Genomic DNA, 18088 nt, shown 5'->3' with positions numbered 1-18088 from the left:
TATTCTACCAAAAGCTATGAATTTCAGGTTAAGAATAAAGGATTAGAAAATCACAAGCATTTGATATTCCACCATCAGATTCAGATTCAACTTTGTCAAAGTGGGTGAAATTCCCAGAAACTCCCATCATTTGCAGTTTCAAGAAAGGACTAAAGAATAGAGAAAGAATGGAAAAAAACGAGTAAACCAAGTCAGAGTCAAAACAACATCATGTTTAATGTATTGATTCAAATCCATTGACTTAAAATAAGTTTCCATAAGTGATACCTCTGCTTTAGTATCTATGACTTGTCATTGTCATCCGGGATCAGAATAAATTATCATACATTTGGCATGTGTGATACAATGTTTCAACTCTGATGGCTTCTTTGAACATAGTATTTAAGTATTATGTATGTATTACTGTTCAACTAACAACTTCTACCCTCTATGAATCCTTGCAGTACATCTTCAGATATGTATCAAGACCAACGTTTTACCACAAACTGAAACTAAGTGTTTTCCCCCCCTGTATGAGTCCTCATGTGTCTTTTCAGATCACCCTTTTGACTACAGCCTTTGCCACAAACTGTACAAGTAAAGGGTTTTTCCCCTGTATGAGTCCTCATGTGTCTTTTTAGGATGTGCATTCGATTAAAGCCCTTGCCACAAACTTTACAAATAACAGACTTTTCACCTGTATGAGTCATCATGTGTCTTTTTATTTCGTCCGTTCGACTGAAGCCTTTGCCACAAACTCCACAAGTAAAGGGCTTTTCACCTGTATGAGTCCTCATGTGTCTTTTTAGATTAGGTTTTAAACTATATTGTTCACCGCACACAGTACAACTAAAGGGCTTTTCCCCTGTATGCATCCTCATGTGTGATTTTATCTGCCGAACGCCTTTGCCACAAATTCTACAAATGGAGGGCTTTTCTCCCGTATGAATCCTCAGGTGTTTTTTTAGAACACAATTTTGACTAAAACCTTTGCCACACACTTCACAAATAAAGGTCTTTTCCCCTGTATACTTAGTCCTTATGTGTGTTTTTTTGTCACCTTTTAGACTGCTGCCGTTTCCACAAATGTGTCTTTTAAGAACATACATGCGAACAAAGCCTTTGCCACACACTTCACAGATAAAGGGTTTTTCCCCCGTATGAGTCTTTGTGTGTCTGTTCAGACATCCCTTTTGATTAAATATTTTGCCACAATCTGTACAACTAAATTTTTTCTTCCCTGTGTGACTCCTCATTGGGGTAGTTTTTAGGTCTCGAGACATCTTGTTGTTGTCTCCTTCAACATTTTGTATCTTGTGTGATTTCATTGAGTTTAAAACTGACTGACCTTCCTTGGTCTCCTCCCAGTCATTACTGTCTTCAGCGTCAGATTCAGAACAGTCTGAAGAGAGGAGCCGGTTGTCAATAGTTGGCTGTGATGTTCCACAGTCCTCTACATTAGCTTGTGTTTTCATGCATCCGGTTGAGGTGCTGGCTAGAGGCTCTGTGCTTCTGTTTTCACAGTTTAAGGGGTTTTCCCCTCTGTGAATCTTTATGTGTCTTTTTAGATGATACATTCGAATAAAGCCTTTGCCACACACTGTACAGTTAAAGGGTTTTTCCCCTGAATGAATCATTGTGTGTCTCTTCAGACATTCCTTTCGATTAAACATTTTGCCACAATCTCTACAACTAAAGCTTTTCTTGCCTGTGTCACTCCTCATGGGGGTAGCTTTCACGTCTTGAGACATCTTGTTGTTGTTGTTAATGTGTTCGTTTGAGCTACCGGCCAGAGGCTCTGTCTCTCTGTTTTCATCATCATGCACACTCGTTACTGCTGGTAATGTCAATGTTGAACGATCAGCATCCTCTGGACCTCCTTTAATCTGTGGCTCTGGTTCCTCCTGGACCAGATGGGGGCTCCTCTCCTGCTGTTCAGCAGGAACCTCCTCTGTACACACAGCGAGGAAGTCTAGGGAAAAGGATTAAATGAGAGAAAAGCACTGAATTGATTTTTTTCCCCAAGTTGTTTGTGTTCCACTCGATTGCCATAGACTTTACCAGCTGTTTAGTTATTTCCAACACAGCAGCTCTAAGAAAGTGGCCCATGACAGCAGAGAGAGGCTTTTGTAAGTGTAAAATAATTTAAATATAAAACAAATCTTTTAAATAGTGCATTATCCACTCATTCACACAACGACAGTGGCGGAACTCGTGCAAGGCACCAACCTGCTCACTGGGAGCATTTAGGGGTGCAGCGTCTTGATCAACGAAACTTTGACATACAGCCAGGAGGAGCCTTGGGTCAAACCTGGAACCTTCCGATTCCAAGCCGACCACTCTACCCAGCATGGAATCACTTTAGGATGGGACTTTCCCTGACCGAGCTTGGGAAAGCTTTGGGGATAGTGGTGGACAGTAAAGTACATTTACCTGAGTACTAATACTTGAGAACCTTTTCAAAATGTGTACTTGCTCTAGTATTTTTGGATACTCATGACGTTCACTCTACTACATTTAAAAGACAAATATTGCACTTTTGAAAAGTAAATTATGAGTTAAACAATTAACACACGCGTCACGGAGTGGTCAGCCCAGTTAACTTTGGTCAGGGACCTCTCCGAAGGGTCTTTTTCTAAATATTCCACTCAAACGCACTCGTATTTTAGTTTTATCTGAAATGTTTTCTATACACATCTAAATGGCAACCTGATACCACAGATACGAGATAGCTTCTGTGACACTACATTGTGGATTTATTGTATTATACTAAATCATATTACATTCATTATCATTATTATCAATTTCTATTATTTATTTATTTTTTAAGAAAAACTCCTATTGGTTATGCCTAGTTTTTTGGGGGGAAATGTGTCCATAGCTTGAATTTATTTCAACTTGACCATTCTATGTGCAAGGTATGTTTCAACATTCAAAACATTTTATTGAGCATGTTTGTGCTTCGTACCAGGGGTGTAGTGGAGGTGGAGTGCGTTGGAGCCCGCCCCAACGCACCCGTGAGAGTGCGTCTACCGCGCATATCGATCAAAAACAACGATTCACACCTCTTACCAACGCTTACAAAAACTGCAGAGTGACAACAGTGTGAATTAACATAGGAATGACCCTAACTGGATGCACATCAATGGTCCATTGTGTGACCTGCTCAGTACTGTAGGTGTAGCCATAGCCTACCGTCAGATGTTCTGAAGCAGTCCAGAGATGGACTGATGGATTTATGAACTAAATTACAGGAGTCTGCAAGGTAAATGCATATCCACACTAACGTATCCCCATTATGCAAGTACACATAATAAAATTCAATGTATATTTGGGGTTAATAAATAGGCCTAAATATTAAAGAGGTTATTTCAATCGCTCATGTGCGCACGTGCGTGTGACGTAGCGCTCCACTAGTCAAACAATCCAACAAGTGTAAAACACAGCATTTTACAAATCGGATTAAATACTTTTGGTGTATTTAACTGTGAAATAAATTGATAAAGTATTCCAGAGTAAACAATAATGAAAAATGGTGAGGTCACATTGGTGACGTTGTGCTGAGAACCTAGCCAAACTTTGCAGTAGGTTTATATTTCTAGTTTGTACATAAAGGAAAAATCAAAAGCATTAAAACATGCCCAAAATAGACTAAACAGTTACTTATATATAGCTTGATTTAATTTCAATTTGACAATTGTATATTCACTTGGGTAACCAATATTTAGGGTTAAAAAATATTAGCTTAGTACTTTCAAAATAATACGCTGGATTTTTCTAATGTTTTTTTCTGTGTTTTGGGGTTCAATATGTTGAAACAGTATGTCAAAGTGAAAAATAATGTGTTGGCTCCTCTAGATTTAGTTGTCTTGACAAGAATGATACCAAATATTGGTAAATTAACATTTTCTATAATGTATATGAAGTGAAAATCAAACTTACGCAATACCAGCCAAAATAATAACAGCCAAAATAGCCCAGATTCACAAATAGAATAACAAATTGAAGTATATAATGATGGTTATGCCATCTTAATTCTTGACAAACATGGACATTTTTCTATTATTCCACCAGTAACCTATGAGTTGCAGGTAAAAACTAAAGGATATAAACACACAAGCATTTGATATTCCTTCATCAGATTCTGATTCAACTTTATTGTCAAAGTGGGTGAAATTCGTACAAAGTCAGAGTTAAAACATCACGTTAAATGTATGCATTAAAATCTATTGAAAAATAATTCATGAGTGATTCCACTGCTTTAGTATCTATGACTTGTCATTGTCCTCCTGGATTAGAATGAATGATCATACATTTGTCACATGTGATGTGTCAACTAGATGGCTTCTTTGAAATTAAAAACGTTTTTATTACTGTTCAACAATTGCTACTCTATATAAGTCCTTGCAGTATATCTTCAGACATGCATCTACAATAAAGCAATTCCCACAGACTGAAGCTACATGTATTTAACGCCCCCTTGTATTCAAACATGAGTCCTCATGTGTCTTTTCAGATCACCCTTTTGACTACAACATTTGCCACAAACTGTACAAGTAAAGGGTTTTTCCCCTGTATGAGTCCTCATGTGTCTTTTTAGATGGTGCGTTCGACTAAATTCTTTGTCACAAACTCCACAAGCAAAGGGCTTTTCACCTGTATGCGTCATCATGTGTCTTTTCATTTCGTCCGTTCGACTGAAGCCTTTGCCACAAACTTTACAAGTATAAGGCTTTTCACCTGTATGAGTCCTCATGTGTGTTTTTAGATGAGGCGTTGAAATACAGCCTTTTCCACACACTGAACAGATAAAGGGCCTTTCCCCTGTATGGGTCCTCATGTGCATGCTTATGTAACTGCTATTACTAAAGCTTTTGCCACAAACTGTGCACATAAAGGGTTTTTCCCTTGAATGAGTCCTCATGTGTCTTTTTAGATCACACTTTTGACTACAGCCTTTTCCACAAATTTTACAAATGAAGGGTTTTTCCCCTGTATGAGTCCTCATGTGTGTTTTTAGATCGCCCTTTAGACTACTGCCACACACTTCACAAGTAAAGGCCTTTTCCCCTGTATGAATCATGGCGTGTCTCTTCAGATGTCCCTTTTGATTAAACATTTTGCCACAATCTGCACAACTAAATATTTTCTTCCCAGTTTGACTCTTCAGGTCTTGAGACAGCTTGTTGCTGTCTCCTTCTACATTTTGTGTCTTGTGTGATATCATTGAGTTTAAAGCTGACTGACCTTCCTTGGTCTCCTCCCAGTCATCACAGTCTTCAGCGTCAGATTCAGAAGAGTCTGAAGAGAGGAGCCGGTCGTCACTAGTTGGCTGTGATGTTCCACAGTCCTTTACATTAGCATGTGTTTTCACACATCTGGTTGAGGTGCTGGCTAGAGGCTCTGTGATTCTGTTTTCACAGGGTAAGGGCTTTTCCCCTTTATGAGTTCTTACGTGTCTTTTTAGATGATACATTCGAATAAAGCCTTTTTCACACAGTGTACAGGTAAAGGGTTTTTCCCCTGTATGAATCATTGTGTGTCTCTTCAGACTTATCTTATGATTAAATATTTTGCCACAATAGTTACAACTAAAGCTGTTCTTGAATGTTGAACCATCAGCATCATCTGGTCTTGGAAGCAGCGCCTCTTTAATCTGTGGAGGCTCTGGTTCCTCCTGGACCAGACTGGGGCTCCTCTCCTCGTGTTGTGGAGGTTGTGGTTCCTCCTGGACCAGATGTGGGCTCCTCTCCTGCTGTTCAGCAGGAACCTTCTCTGTACACCCAGCGAGGAAGTCTAGGGGAAAAAAGATTAAATGAGAAAAAAGCACTACATTTTTTTTATTTCCTAGTTGTTTGTGTTCCACTCGGTTGCCAGAGGTTTAGTTATTTCCAATACAGCAGCTCGATCAAAGTGGTCCATGACGGCAGAGAGGGGCTTTTGTAAGTGTAAAATCCTTTAAATATTAGAAAACCTTTTGAATAATGCAATATTCACTCATTCACACGACGACAGTGAAGGAAACCAACCTGCTCATCGGGAGCAGTTAGGGGTGCAGTGTCTGGCTCAACGACACGTTGACATGCAGCCAGGAGGAGCCCGGGATCAAACCGAGAACCTTCTGATTCCAAGTAGTCCACTCTACGACTACGGTGTACGACTATCAACCCAGCATGGAATCAGAGGAATCTCTCACAGGATGAGACTCTCTTTGGGAAAGCTTTGGGGACAGTGGTGGACAGTAACAAGTACATTCACCTGAGCGCTGTACTAGAGTACAGTATATGCAGGGAGGGTTTAATCCATCAAGGCAGAGTGAGATGTTTGAGCCCAGCAGCAACATCTCAACTTTACTGGCCTGGCATTGGTCGGACCGATGACGTGGATCCATGCATGTTGCAGGTTGTAAATGCAGCATGCATGGATCTGTGCAGTTGGTCTGGCGAGTGCCAGGCTAACCCTAACCCCTTAATTAGCACTGTCTCCAACTTCCCCTCTAAGAGACAGTGGGGCAGTAGCATGCCACTTGGACACAGGCCGAGGGCTGATCAACCTCGGTCGGGTCGCCTGGAGGAGGGTGTCTGTTGCAAGACCCGAAACACCCAGTGACTCCAGGTAACAACACTGATGATGTGTCCAAGTGCATCAGCCGCTATATTTCAAAGGCAAACATTGCACTTTTGAATTAGAATTTTCTCTATAATAAACAGAATATATATTTTCAGGTAGCTGACAAACTTTCAGCCAATCAGGAGAAAGCACCCATGTATCAGCTTAATCTTTTAAAGTGTTCCAGTTCCAAATTTGTCTGCTCATTTCTTTGTGTCATCACTTCCTATTTCACTTGTTTAATCTGTATCCTGATTGGTTAAAATTGGTATCCCGACCTGAAAATGCATTTTCTGTTCAACAAAGAGCTGGAGAGACTCCTGTTACCGAACAAACACTCTATAGCAACGAGTACTATCAGAATATAGAGCTATATAGCACTTATTTGAACTAAAGAAAATCACTTACCCTACCTTTAAGTTGTGTTGAAAAGAATGATACCAAACACTGGTACATATGAAGGCATATGATAGGTTCTTGGGTTTCTGAATATATATATTATTATTAGATTATGAGTATTATGATGTAGCCCCGATTCACAAATATAATATAATTATGATTATGTAATTTGAAATCTTAACAAATATGGACATGCTCATATTATTCTACCAGTAACCTAGGAGTTGAAGATAAAAACTAAAAGACACACATTTGATATTACATCATCAGATTCTGATTCAACTTTATTGTCAAAGTGGGTGAAATTCGTACAGATTCAGTTAAAACATCACGTTTAACACATTGCCTGCCAGAGTTTTTTCAGATTTTTAGCTGTTGCCTGCCAGGGTTTTGCCATGTTTTTGGTACCTGTTCGCGTAGCCACAGATTTTTTTCCTCCAGTATGATTGATCCCCAGATGGTTTCTAATCACAGATGAGATTCAGGTGTGGTTTCACAAATGTCAACGAGGTCATTTTGACCTCGTTGACATGTTTGGTTGATGTTTCAATATAGCTCAAAAGCAGTAGTTTTAAACCAAAAAACAAAGTGAATTGTTTGTCCGTTTGAATTTTAACATTGAAGTGAATGGAGCAGCAAATCTTCGAACATTTTTAGCTCCTAATCTGTTCATAATTCGACAAGGGTTGAAATTATAAAAAAATGCAAAAAAAAAAAAAAAAAAAAAATTTTTGAATTTTTTTTTTTTTTTTCTCCTTTTTTCCAAAGACGTATATATACGTCATTGGCAGACAACAGCTGATAATTAAAAGACGTATATATACGTCTTTGGCAGCTAATGTGTTAATGTATGCATTCAAATCTATTGACTTAAAAGCAATGTTTCTATGAGTGATTCTTCTGCTTTAACTTGTCATTGTCATCCTGGATTAATGAATGGTCAAATAATTGTCTGTGTGTGATATCATGTGTCAACTCAAAAGGCTTCTTTGAAGAAAAATAATATTTCTGCTAAATTAACAACTTCTAACCTATATGAATCCTTGCAGCATATCTTCGTATGTGCATCTAAAGACCAACAACTAAGTGTTCTTTTCCCCTGTATGAGTTTTCATGTGTCTTTTTAGATCACGCATTTGCTTATAGCATTTGCCACAAACTTCACAAGTAAAGGACTTTTCACATGTATGAGTCATCACGTGTGCTTTTGAATCTTCCATTCGACTAAAGCCTTTGCCACAGACTTTACATGTAAAGGGTTTTTCCCCTGTGTGCATGCGCATGTGTCTTTTTAAAACGTGAAGTCCACTAAAGCTTTTGTCACAAACTTTACAAGTAAGAGACCTTTCACCCGTATGAGTCCCCGTGTGTCTTTTCAGATTCTGCGTTGAACAACAGACTTTGCCACAAACTTCACAAGTAAAGGACTTTACACGTGTATGAGTCATCATGTGTTTCTTTGAATCGTCCATTCGAGTAAAGCCTTTGCCACAAACTGTACATTTAAAGGGCTTTTCACCTGTATGAATCCGCATGTGTCTTTTTAGAATAGGCTTTGTATTACAGCCTTTACCACACAATGTACAAATTAAAGGGCTTTCCTCTGTATGCGTCCTCATGTGGGTTTTTAGATTACCCAATTCACCACAGCCTTTGCCACACACCGTACAGATATAGGGCTTCTCCCCTGTATGAGTCCTCATGTGTATTTTTAGACTATTTGAGTGACCAAAACCTTTGTCACAAACTTTACAAACAAAGGGCTTCTCGCCTGTATGAGTGATCATGTGTCTTTTTAGAATACTCTTTTCACCAAAGGCCTTGTCACACACTGAACAGTTAAAGGGTTTTTCCCCTGTATGGACCATGGTGTGTCTCTTCAGACATTCCTTTCGAGTGAACGTTTTTTCACAATCTGCACAACTAAAGCCTTTCTTCCCTGCGTGACTCCTCATGGAGGTAGTTTTCAGGTCTCGAGACAGCTTGTTAATGTATCCTTCCAAATGTATTTTCTTGTGTGATTTCAGTGAGTTTAAAGCCGACTGACCTTCCCTGGTCTCCTCCCAGTCTTCGCGGTCTTCGGCGTCAGCTTCAGAACAGTCTGAAGAGAGGGGCTGGCCATCAATAATTGGCTGCGATGGCGCACAGTCCACTACATAAGCCTGTGTTTTCATGCATCCAGTCGAGGTGCCGGCTACAGGCTCTGTCTCTCTGTTTTCATCATCGATCAAACTCTTTACTGCCAGTAATGTCAATGTTGAATCATCGGCGTCCTCTGGTCTGCGAAGCAGTGCCTCTTTGAGCTGTGGAGGTTGTGGTTCCTCCTGGACCAGATGTGGGCTCCTCTCCTGCTGTTCAGCAGGAACCTCCTCTGTACACACAGCGAGGACGTCTAGGGGGACAAAAGATGAAACGAGAGAAAAACACTGAATGTTTGAAATTTACATTTTCCTTTAAACATAAGAAATCCTTTAAATAGTGCATTATTCACTCATTCAGACATTCTCAGTGTAGGAAACCATACAACCAATAAAATGCACCAACCTGCTCACCGGGAGCAGTTAGGGAGGAGCTGGGATCAAACCGGGAACCTACCTGAGCCACTGGTGTACGACAATAAACACAGCCTGGAATCAGGCTCTTCAACATTTCATTTGAATGAAAATAACTTATGGGGATTCTGTAATATGCAAATCTAATGTGATTATTGTGATGGGTAATATTTCACATAGATAGTTATACTATTCTTGTACCATATTAAAATTAAATCATCCTTAACCTTCAAGTTAAATTCATTATTTCCGTGGACTTAAAACATCATTGTTCTATTTGATGGCCTCCCTGCCCTGGCATCTGGCCTTTGTGCCCTCAAAAAAAGTACAACACCAAAGGCCAAGTGGCCTTGCCCCTAAAATGAGAAATTCCAGGCCTGGTTACAACAGTAAAATAATTCAGTTCAGGGTCTCTTCCCTAACGAGAGTGGCGTAGTCACATCTTGGAATTATTCCAAAAGTATTACTAGTGTCCATTTGGTAACATATATACATACTAAATGAGTCACCAGAAAAGTGCTAAGTCTCCCAGCATTTGAAAGAGATTGAATTATTCATGTTTGAACTACTATTAAAGTACAGACATGTTCAGGTGCAAGCCCCGTTCAGGGGTTGACACTAACGGCTGCCCGACTACCCGTGGCAGGTCAATAAAACTTGCGGGCAGGTGGAGTTTGCTTTCGGGTTGCCCGAGTGAGGACACAACCATCTTTAGTTCGCAATACACACAACACGAGATACAGATGTGCCACTTCAAAACTTCACACGTTACTGTTCTTTCCCTGAAAGTGGCCTGAAAATGCATGTTTTTCCTCCCTTTTCTGCCCTTAAAATGCACTGTTTTGCCCCTGAAAAGAAGTTGTCACTACACACCCCCGTTTTTCCCTTCAACAGACATCCATATACATGAGAACAAAAGAATGTGTGTTGAACAAGGTGTCAGACTCATTATGAGGCGAAAGGTGATTTGACCAGTTGCTCAAATTAATTAGCATCATAAAAGCAGTGATCATCAAAATAATTCTGCATTTTAAATGCCCTTCTTTGTCCCTCTTATTGCCCTGGGAATCCCCTGAAAATGTACTGTCTTGGCGATGGCAGGACATGTGAAGTTTTGAAGTGGCACATCTGTATCTGTCTAAACACCTGAACGTGGCCAGAGTGCTCTGTCCATCCCTCCTCGCACTCGCGCGCACACACACACACACACACACACACACACACACACACACACACACACACACACACACACACACACACACACACACACACACACACACACACACACACACACACACACACACACACGGTGCGTTGGCATTTCAAGTCAAAATCAATCAAAGCTTAGCACGAGTCCAGCCAGCCAAACGTAAACCCTTGACTCAGTCTGTGGACTTCAAAATAAGAGCGCTTCGTCAAGTTAGGGGAAAGTAAGTGTTCTCCTGGTCTGTGAAATGTAAAACTGTTGCTACACTTAAAAATATTAAATAACAAGTGTGAACCCATAGTCATATTCATGGCTATTTAGATATTTGGCATAACTATTGAGGTATGAAGGCCCCAAACTTGGTAGGGGCTCTTAGACGGCCAATAGGGACAGGGGCTGTAATTGCTTAAAACCCACCCCCTCTGTGTTCCTATTGGCCGGGCTTTAAACAGCCATAACTCCAGTTCCCAGCATGCTAAAGCCCCTAAACTTGGTATGTGGACAGGATGTAATTGCTTAAGCCGCGCCCCCTCTGTGTTCCCATTGGCTGGGCTTTAAACAACCATAACTAATCCCGACGCTATCGCGTCAGGATTTAATCACCCTGTCGGGGTTTATTTTTCAACAATGACCAGCTCGCTGTCAATTATTCCTTGCTGACATAATCACATACACAATACATGGGCACCTGGGGGCCACATGCGGCCCCCACCTTCACTTAATGCGGCCCACAGGTTAATATCAGAATACTGATATACTGTATTATTGATTTCAGCTGTTTACAATTCCAAACATGCAAACATGACCCGCTTTAATGACTTGTTTAATGTCTTTAATGTCTATATTAGTAGCTTAATGACTAGTATTACAATTCTGTCTTTTGTATGTCCAATGTATTTGTATTTAAGTTCATAAAGTTAACATAAGTATAACTAAATGCATTTGAAACTAAATAATGTTACTTTTGTTACTTCAGGATTACAATTACAAAATAGCAAAAAAAAATCAGCATTCCAATTAAAAAATAGCAGATCTACAAGCTCAAAACGCATCGCACTACGACGCGTTTTGAGCTTGTAGATCGGCTACTTGTGCTACTTGTGTGTGAAATGGCGAAGTACGGCATTCATTTACAAAAAAAAAAAAAATACGGAGATAAGAGGTGCCTGCATCCACAACACAAACACTAATGTTTTCTTTCTCACCCGTCTTCTTCTTTCCTTTGGACTTTTCCTTTCTTTCTTTTTCTCTCTTCTTTTTTTCACCAATTCCTCCACCTACGTTCACCAAAACAAAAAAAAACAATAACTAATAATGTGATGTAAAGCAATAGATGTGAGCCAATCAGGTCTGAGCAAAATATAGGACAAATCAGGCAGTGGTGCTCGCTGCCTGATTTGTGCTTCGTCATACAACGGTGTCACGCATTGATGATGAACACAGCAGACATACAAGCCCAAAACACGTCGCGAAAGTGACGCGTTGTGGACTTGCAGATCTGTTATGTTGGCCGCACGAAACCATTGTACGACGAAGTAAAAACATGTGCAGATGTCGAGCAATTATCTGTCTGACTGCATGCCGTGTGTGTGTGTGTGTGTGTGTGTGTGTGTGTGTGTGTGTGTGTGTGTGTGTGTGTGTGTGTGTGTGTGTGTCACCGACTGGTTTGTGCCACAATAGTGTTGCTTTAAATTGTTACAGTACAGTTTAGGCATTTAGCAGACACTCTTAATCCAGAGCGATTTACAGTAAGCAAGGACACAAGATAATACATCATAATACATCATAATACATCAATAATACATCAAATGCATAGAAATAGTAATCTAATAATAAAGTAATACATAAGTAAACCAAGAACCTATCATCAGCCTACATTAAAACTATACACACTATAGGATGCCAGTGTCAACAATGACCTGGTATCTGTCTACATAACATGATATCTAAGTTACATTTTAGCCTTTGCATAATCCTGCAAGGTCGTCAAGGCTAGGACAAGTGCTACGGGCTGAGGTGGAGTCTGAAGAGGTGAGTCTTCAGATTACGGCAGAAGATTGCGAGTGTGTCTGCAGTTCTAATTGCAATGGGGAGTTCATTCTATAGTTTGGGAGCCAGAAAGTAGAAGAGTCTGGGACGTGTGGAGCGTTGTCCCGGATGTTTTAGTTTTAGAGAGAGATTAGCTTGTCCCGTCTTTTTGTCAAATAGTAGGCTATACTTATAATTTCATTGAGATGATTGTGTCTTTTGGAAATGAGATAGGTCTTAGGGCTGACACAGTTATGACATTTTACGTGACGATTCATTATCTCACAAATAATTGTGATAAACGATTCAATTGTGTTTTTGGGATTGAACGTTGAACACCTGTTTGGCTTTTAGGATTTGTAAACAAACATTAAACAGGGCAGATATGACAAATAACTATAGTATACAAAGACATTGCTGACATATTTAATAACTTTATACTTTAGGAAATTTCCAAAAATAGAGGAAATAGTCAATGTAAAAGCATACAATGTGTCAACAATATGCAAACTAATTGAAATTATCTCAAAACCTCATAAGTCTAAGCCTATAAGAAAAAAGGTCTCCGCCAGGTCAGGTAGGTTAGTGTGGGCCAGTAATGTTCTGAATTTGCCAATTAGGATGAAATGTGAAAAATGTGGACGGATAATGTGAACCGATTTGCGTGATGTTTGGACAACATTTGTAGGAGTAATATAATAAAATAGTTTTGCAAAAATAGGGCATTTGTTCCTCAATGTAGTGCGAATGTGCGTGCAATGTTTCACCGCAATCGGACGCTGCGTTCATGATTTGCGGCATTTTGTTCAAAACGGAGCACTCCTGCAAACTTTGGAAGCCAATCTTAGCCTATCAGGATGGAATATGAAAAATCTGAAAGACCCGTTTCGTTTATTGACTATAGAGATCATTTGTACCGATTTGCTTGATGTTTCGAACAAATCTGTCTGTGTACTGTCAAAAAATGTGTTTTGCAAAAATTGGCCTCCTGGGGGCGCTCTAAGAGGCCCATGTGAATAATTTGGGGCAGAGGTTCTGCTCTGGCATCCAGGGAGTGTGTGTGCACAGTTTCGCTGCGATCAAGCCAACGGTGCCGGAGATTAGCTGTTCACAGACAGACACACATGGATGGACGGATGCAAAACATTGCCTCTTCAAAAAAAAGCATTTGAATCCGATCGGTGGCCATTTCCTCCATATGCTTTCAACTACGCGACCCTATCGGCTGGGGGGTGTAAAGCACTCTGATACATTACAATTCAATGATAAAAATGGCCACCGATCGGATTAAAATGCTTTTTTATTGAACAATACGGAAGATACGGGTACTTGTACCAGCCCGATTGAAAATGTAACATCTGTGGCCATGAGGTAAACACTTTATATTTGAAATGTGAACGTTTATGTAGATGTACGGGCTGTAAATGGAGAAAGAGACAAAAAAAAACAGGTTGAAGTTCCACCATGACGCTCATGACAGACGAGCGTCGCGTGAACCATGGCTGATGGTGTGCATGTAACAGACATACCTGCAGTAGTGTGTAGTTTGATGGTGTGCATGTAACAGACATACCTGCAGTAGTGTGTAGTAGTTGTGTGTTGTGTAGTGTCTCCATCTCTCTCTGGAAGAGGCTGCACATGAACTCTGCAGCCGCACTGAGGCGCTCCAACACAAACACTCTGACCCAACAAACATCACCGCTTGTGTGTTTCTCCAAAACACACAACATCTCCTCTCCCACCGACGTCAGGTGTCCATTTATCTTCAGCCGTACAGACTCCATTTGACGCGTTTTACCTCCTTTAAGAGACATTTTACCTCCTTTTAGAGACATTTTATCTCCTTTTAGAGACATTTTACCTCCTTTTAGAGACATTTTATCTCCTTTTAGAGACATTTTATCTCCTTTTAGAGACATTTTACCTCCTTTATGACTACGAAACGTTCTTCACCGAGACAAAAGACACCATAGGATGAACTACACGACCTTACTTCCTGGTCAACGTGTTTCAAGCGTGCGCAATGAAGGATCCAGGGCACTGTTGGCTCAATGTCTTTCGCCCCCTGCTGGAGGAGGTGTGTAACTGTCTCTGAGTGTAAAACAGCCATCAATTGAAACATTTAGTGTATGTACAGTAATGCTCAGTGGTGTGTTGTAGGTTTATTCGGAGGGCATACAATAATTATTCCCTGCACCACATGTGCGCGTATACGCTCGCGTGTGGTCAATTGATGAAATGGTTAGTAGACATACGCTTTGTTTCCCAAAGAATTCTGCACGGCACCCGGTGGAACACACACCTCTATGCATATTGTCGCTGTTCTTTTTTTATTACTATTTACAAATATATATATATAAACAGTGAAAATAGCAGATCTACAAGCTTGTAGATCTGCTATTTTCACTACTTTTGTGCGACACTTGTTTGATGGGGTTGGGCATTCATTTATGAAAAAACATAAAAAGTTGAAATATCAAGGTTTCCGGCAACGATATGTAAGATAGCTTACTATGGCCAAAACTGTGAATAAACATTAACTTGTAATGTTATTGTTCTGAATGTCAATTCAATTCAATTCAATTTTATTAAAGTGTCAAATCACAACAAATCCCACCCTGAACAAGCAATTTTTGCAACAGTGGCAACGAAAAACTCCCTCTTAGCTGGAAGAAACGTCAGGCAGACCCTAGGTTCTAGGGTGGCGGCCTTCTGCCTCGACCGTGTCGGGGTAAAGAGGAGAGAGAGAGAGAGAGAGAGAGAGAGAGAGAGAGAGAGAGAGAGAGAGAGAGAGAGAGAGAGAGAGAGAGAGAGAGAGAGAGAGAGAGAGAGGGAGAGACAGAGGAGAGACAGAAAGAGATACAGAGACAGAGGAGAGACAGAAAGAGATACAGAGACAGAGGAGAGACAGAAAGAGATACAGTGCAGGTAGTAACAGTAACAATAGTAGCACATATAATAGTGTAAGATATATATGATAGTATTATATAGTACAGCAATGTGTATGTAGTATATAATGGTATAATATAAGAATGTTAAGATAATATACAGTATATATAGTAGTGGTATAGTGCAGTGTAGTAGAAATCCACGGTCGTGCTCCATGGAGAGGCCCGGTCCGCAGTCACAGTCTTGAGCCGCAGCTCGGGGTCCGTAGTGACTGTCCATGGACCTGCGACGTGGGAAATAAAAGAAACTCCGGGGATAAATGCAGATGGGATACTATAATTTATCAAGTGCAAATACAGCTTTTTTTCTGTGAAACATCTGAAACGTCCTTAGAGGTGCCAGGTTCATTCAGTTTCATTTGTAGACCTGGCATCCTATAGTGTGTATAGTTTCAATGTACAGATTCAAGATTTTTTTTTTGATTACACTGTTTAGACTGATGATAGGTTCTTGGTTTACCTATGATCCTAGATTACTATTTCTATGCTTTTGATGTATTAACTCATGTTTACTGTAAATCACTCTGGATTAAGAACGTTTGCTAAATGGCTAGATAGGCAATGTCACAATTATTACATCATCGTCTCGCCAATATTTGAGATTATCGCAATTATTTTGCATAATCGTTTCCATGTTGAAAGGTTTTCACACATTTTCAAATATTAAAAAAGCAGAAATAGAAGATCTACAAGCTTACAACGCGATGCGTTGTAAGCTTGTAGATCTGCTATTTCTGCTATTTTTACATGTATAAAATCATTAAATATGACAATAATTTCTTTGTATATTTCAGTTGTTTATCATATCTGTCCTGTGCAATTAATTACGAAGCCTTAAAGTCAAAGGCTTCATATGTTCCAATGTTCAAAGGCCAAACACACAATTAAATCGCAATTATTTGAGTGACACTTAATCGTCAACTTAAATCTGTAATCGTGACAGCCCTATATGCCTAGATTGTAAATTGTGCTCCACCATTATTTTGATCTTGGCCCATCCAGTCCCCAATGGAAACAAACAATAAACTAGACAACGTTGCATAATAGTTGTAAAGTGGTTTGTATTGACGTCAATGCCACAAGGGAGGAAAAATGTTGTTTACAAAACATAAACACAATAAAAATACCACAGAATGATCAAAGTGCATTAATAACATTTAAAAAGACAATGTTCTCTGCAGAAATGGATGTATACAGTATAAACCCTTAAACCGAGGGATGCACCGATACACCGGCCCGTATGTCGGGATATATCGGACGACATTTGCCTCGTTGACCGCCCATGGGCATATCGGCAAATAAGTTGACATTCCACGGTGCCTCCGGCTTTGACGAGCGTCTATACGAACACGATTGGCGTTCGGGGGACTGGGGGAGGGAAACCAGGCGGGGAGGAGGGTGATACTTGTCACTGCACGTATAGAGCGTCGCAGTTCCCGCCCACTTCCAGTTGCCGGAAGTAAATACTCAATGCATTTTTCCCATAGACTTTTCCGAAAATATTTATATAAATTAATTTAAGCCAAGAATCAAGCTATCCAGGATCCTGGTGAATCATGACCATAAAACGTTTGATTCTGTGAAAAAACTTTTTTGAAAACGGCAAAACAAAGGGTATTTATTAAACATAGTATATCATATCATTAAATATAAAATTTAAAAAAATCACAGAAAAAAAGGTTTTATGGTCATGATTCACCAGCATCCTGGATGGCTTGATTCTAGGCTTAAATTCATTGATATAAATATTTTTGGAAAAGTCAATGGGAAAAATGCATTGAGTATTTACTTCCGGCACCCGGATTCTGTGCAACTGCGATGCTCTATACTCCTACGAGATGGGGGGGGGGCGGAGCTTGGCAGCAGGGAGTGTAGGGCGGGAGGAGTAGGACGGAGGCTCTAGCTACGTCCTCCCGGAGGGGGCTCCTCGATGGCAGGTGAGTCAGTAGGTTACGACAGCAGTGACAATAAACACGGAAATATATGTGTGTGGAAGAATGAATTAGCATAATGACTACATTGGAGGGGGGGGGGGGAGATTCAGAACAATTATTTTTTATGAGAGCATAGAAATTACAACAAAAAATAGAACAAATATCTGTACCGGCTATCGGCCAAATTATCGGCCCCAGAATTGCCACATCGGTGCATCCCTACCTTTAACCAGTGGTTTTCAACCTTTTTTCGCGTCAAGGACCCCCAAATTGACACATATTAGCCCAGGGACCCCCATTTGATAAAAGATATGCCAGGGACTGAACCATTTTGATTTATTGGGGGGTCCCAGTCTACACTGTATCATAAAGTATTCATTTAACTCTGAGAGTGTACAAATGGAACCAAATGGACCCGTTAGGGTCCATTTG

At 40.1% G+C, this 18088-nt stretch overlaps 2 protein-coding genes across 5 annotated transcripts in view; both read right to left on the bottom strand.

Moving 5' to 3' along the window:
- Window positions 1-269: 269 nt before the first annotated feature.
- Window positions 270-14759, bottom strand: LOC311035269 (uncharacterized protein). 2 transcript variants are annotated; one of them, XM_084043376.1, is made up of 6 exons: window positions 14699-14759; window positions 14348-14614; window positions 11952-12023; window positions 9035-9379; window positions 5227-5775; window positions 270-1951 (listed from the first exon to the last, which is right to left on the bottom strand). In XM_084043376.1, exons 2-6 carry the CDS (start codon window positions 14607-14609, stop codon window positions 492-494), a joined length of 2688 nt encoding a protein of 895 aa, XP_083899502.1. In that variant the 5' UTR covers window positions 14610-14614; window positions 14699-14759; the 3' UTR covers window positions 270-491. The 2 variants fall into 2 exon arrangements, with proteins under 2 accessions (XP_083899502.1, XP_083899501.1); XM_084043375.1 differs by having other exon boundaries at window positions 14348-14635; window positions 14699-14758.
- Window positions 14760-16765: 2006 nt separating this feature from the next.
- plcb3 (phospholipase C, beta 3 (phosphatidylinositol-specific)) overlaps window positions 16766-18088 on the bottom strand; it is a 99028-nt gene continuing 97705 nt past the window's right edge. For 2 of the 3 annotated variants that reach the window (XM_084042811.1, XM_084042813.1), the window contains exon 35: window positions 16766-18041. The gene's annotated coding sequence lies outside the window, so the exon portion shown is untranslated. The remainder of the gene's footprint in view (window positions 18042-18088) is intronic. The other variant, XM_084042812.1, reaches the window with a different exon arrangement.

This window comes from Gymnoscopelus microlampas (assembly GCF_963454915.1).
Source record: "Gymnoscopelus microlampas genome assembly, chromosome: 19".
Taxonomy (NCBI): Eukaryota; Metazoa; Chordata; class Actinopteri; order Myctophiformes; family Myctophidae; genus Gymnoscopelus; species Gymnoscopelus microlampas.
Note: the sequence above shows the minus strand (reverse complement) of the source record. Positions and strands in the feature narration are given on the sequence as shown.

Excerpts from the sequence above, each read along its gene's own strand:
- LOC311035269 (XM_084043375.1), bottom strand. The coding sequence starts at position 14,630 with ATGTCTCTAAAAGGAGATAAAATGTCTCTAAAAGGAGGTAAAATGTCT. Across the intron at positions 5,776-9,034 it reads CTGGGAGGAGACCAGGGAAG|ACTTCCTCGCTGGGTGTACA; the intron begins GTCAGTCGGCTT and ends TTTTTCCCCTAG. Across the intron at positions 1,952-5,226 it reads CTGGGAGGAGACCAAGGAAG|ACTTCCTCGCTGTGTGTACA; the intron begins GTCAGTCAGCTT and ends CCTTTTCCCTAG.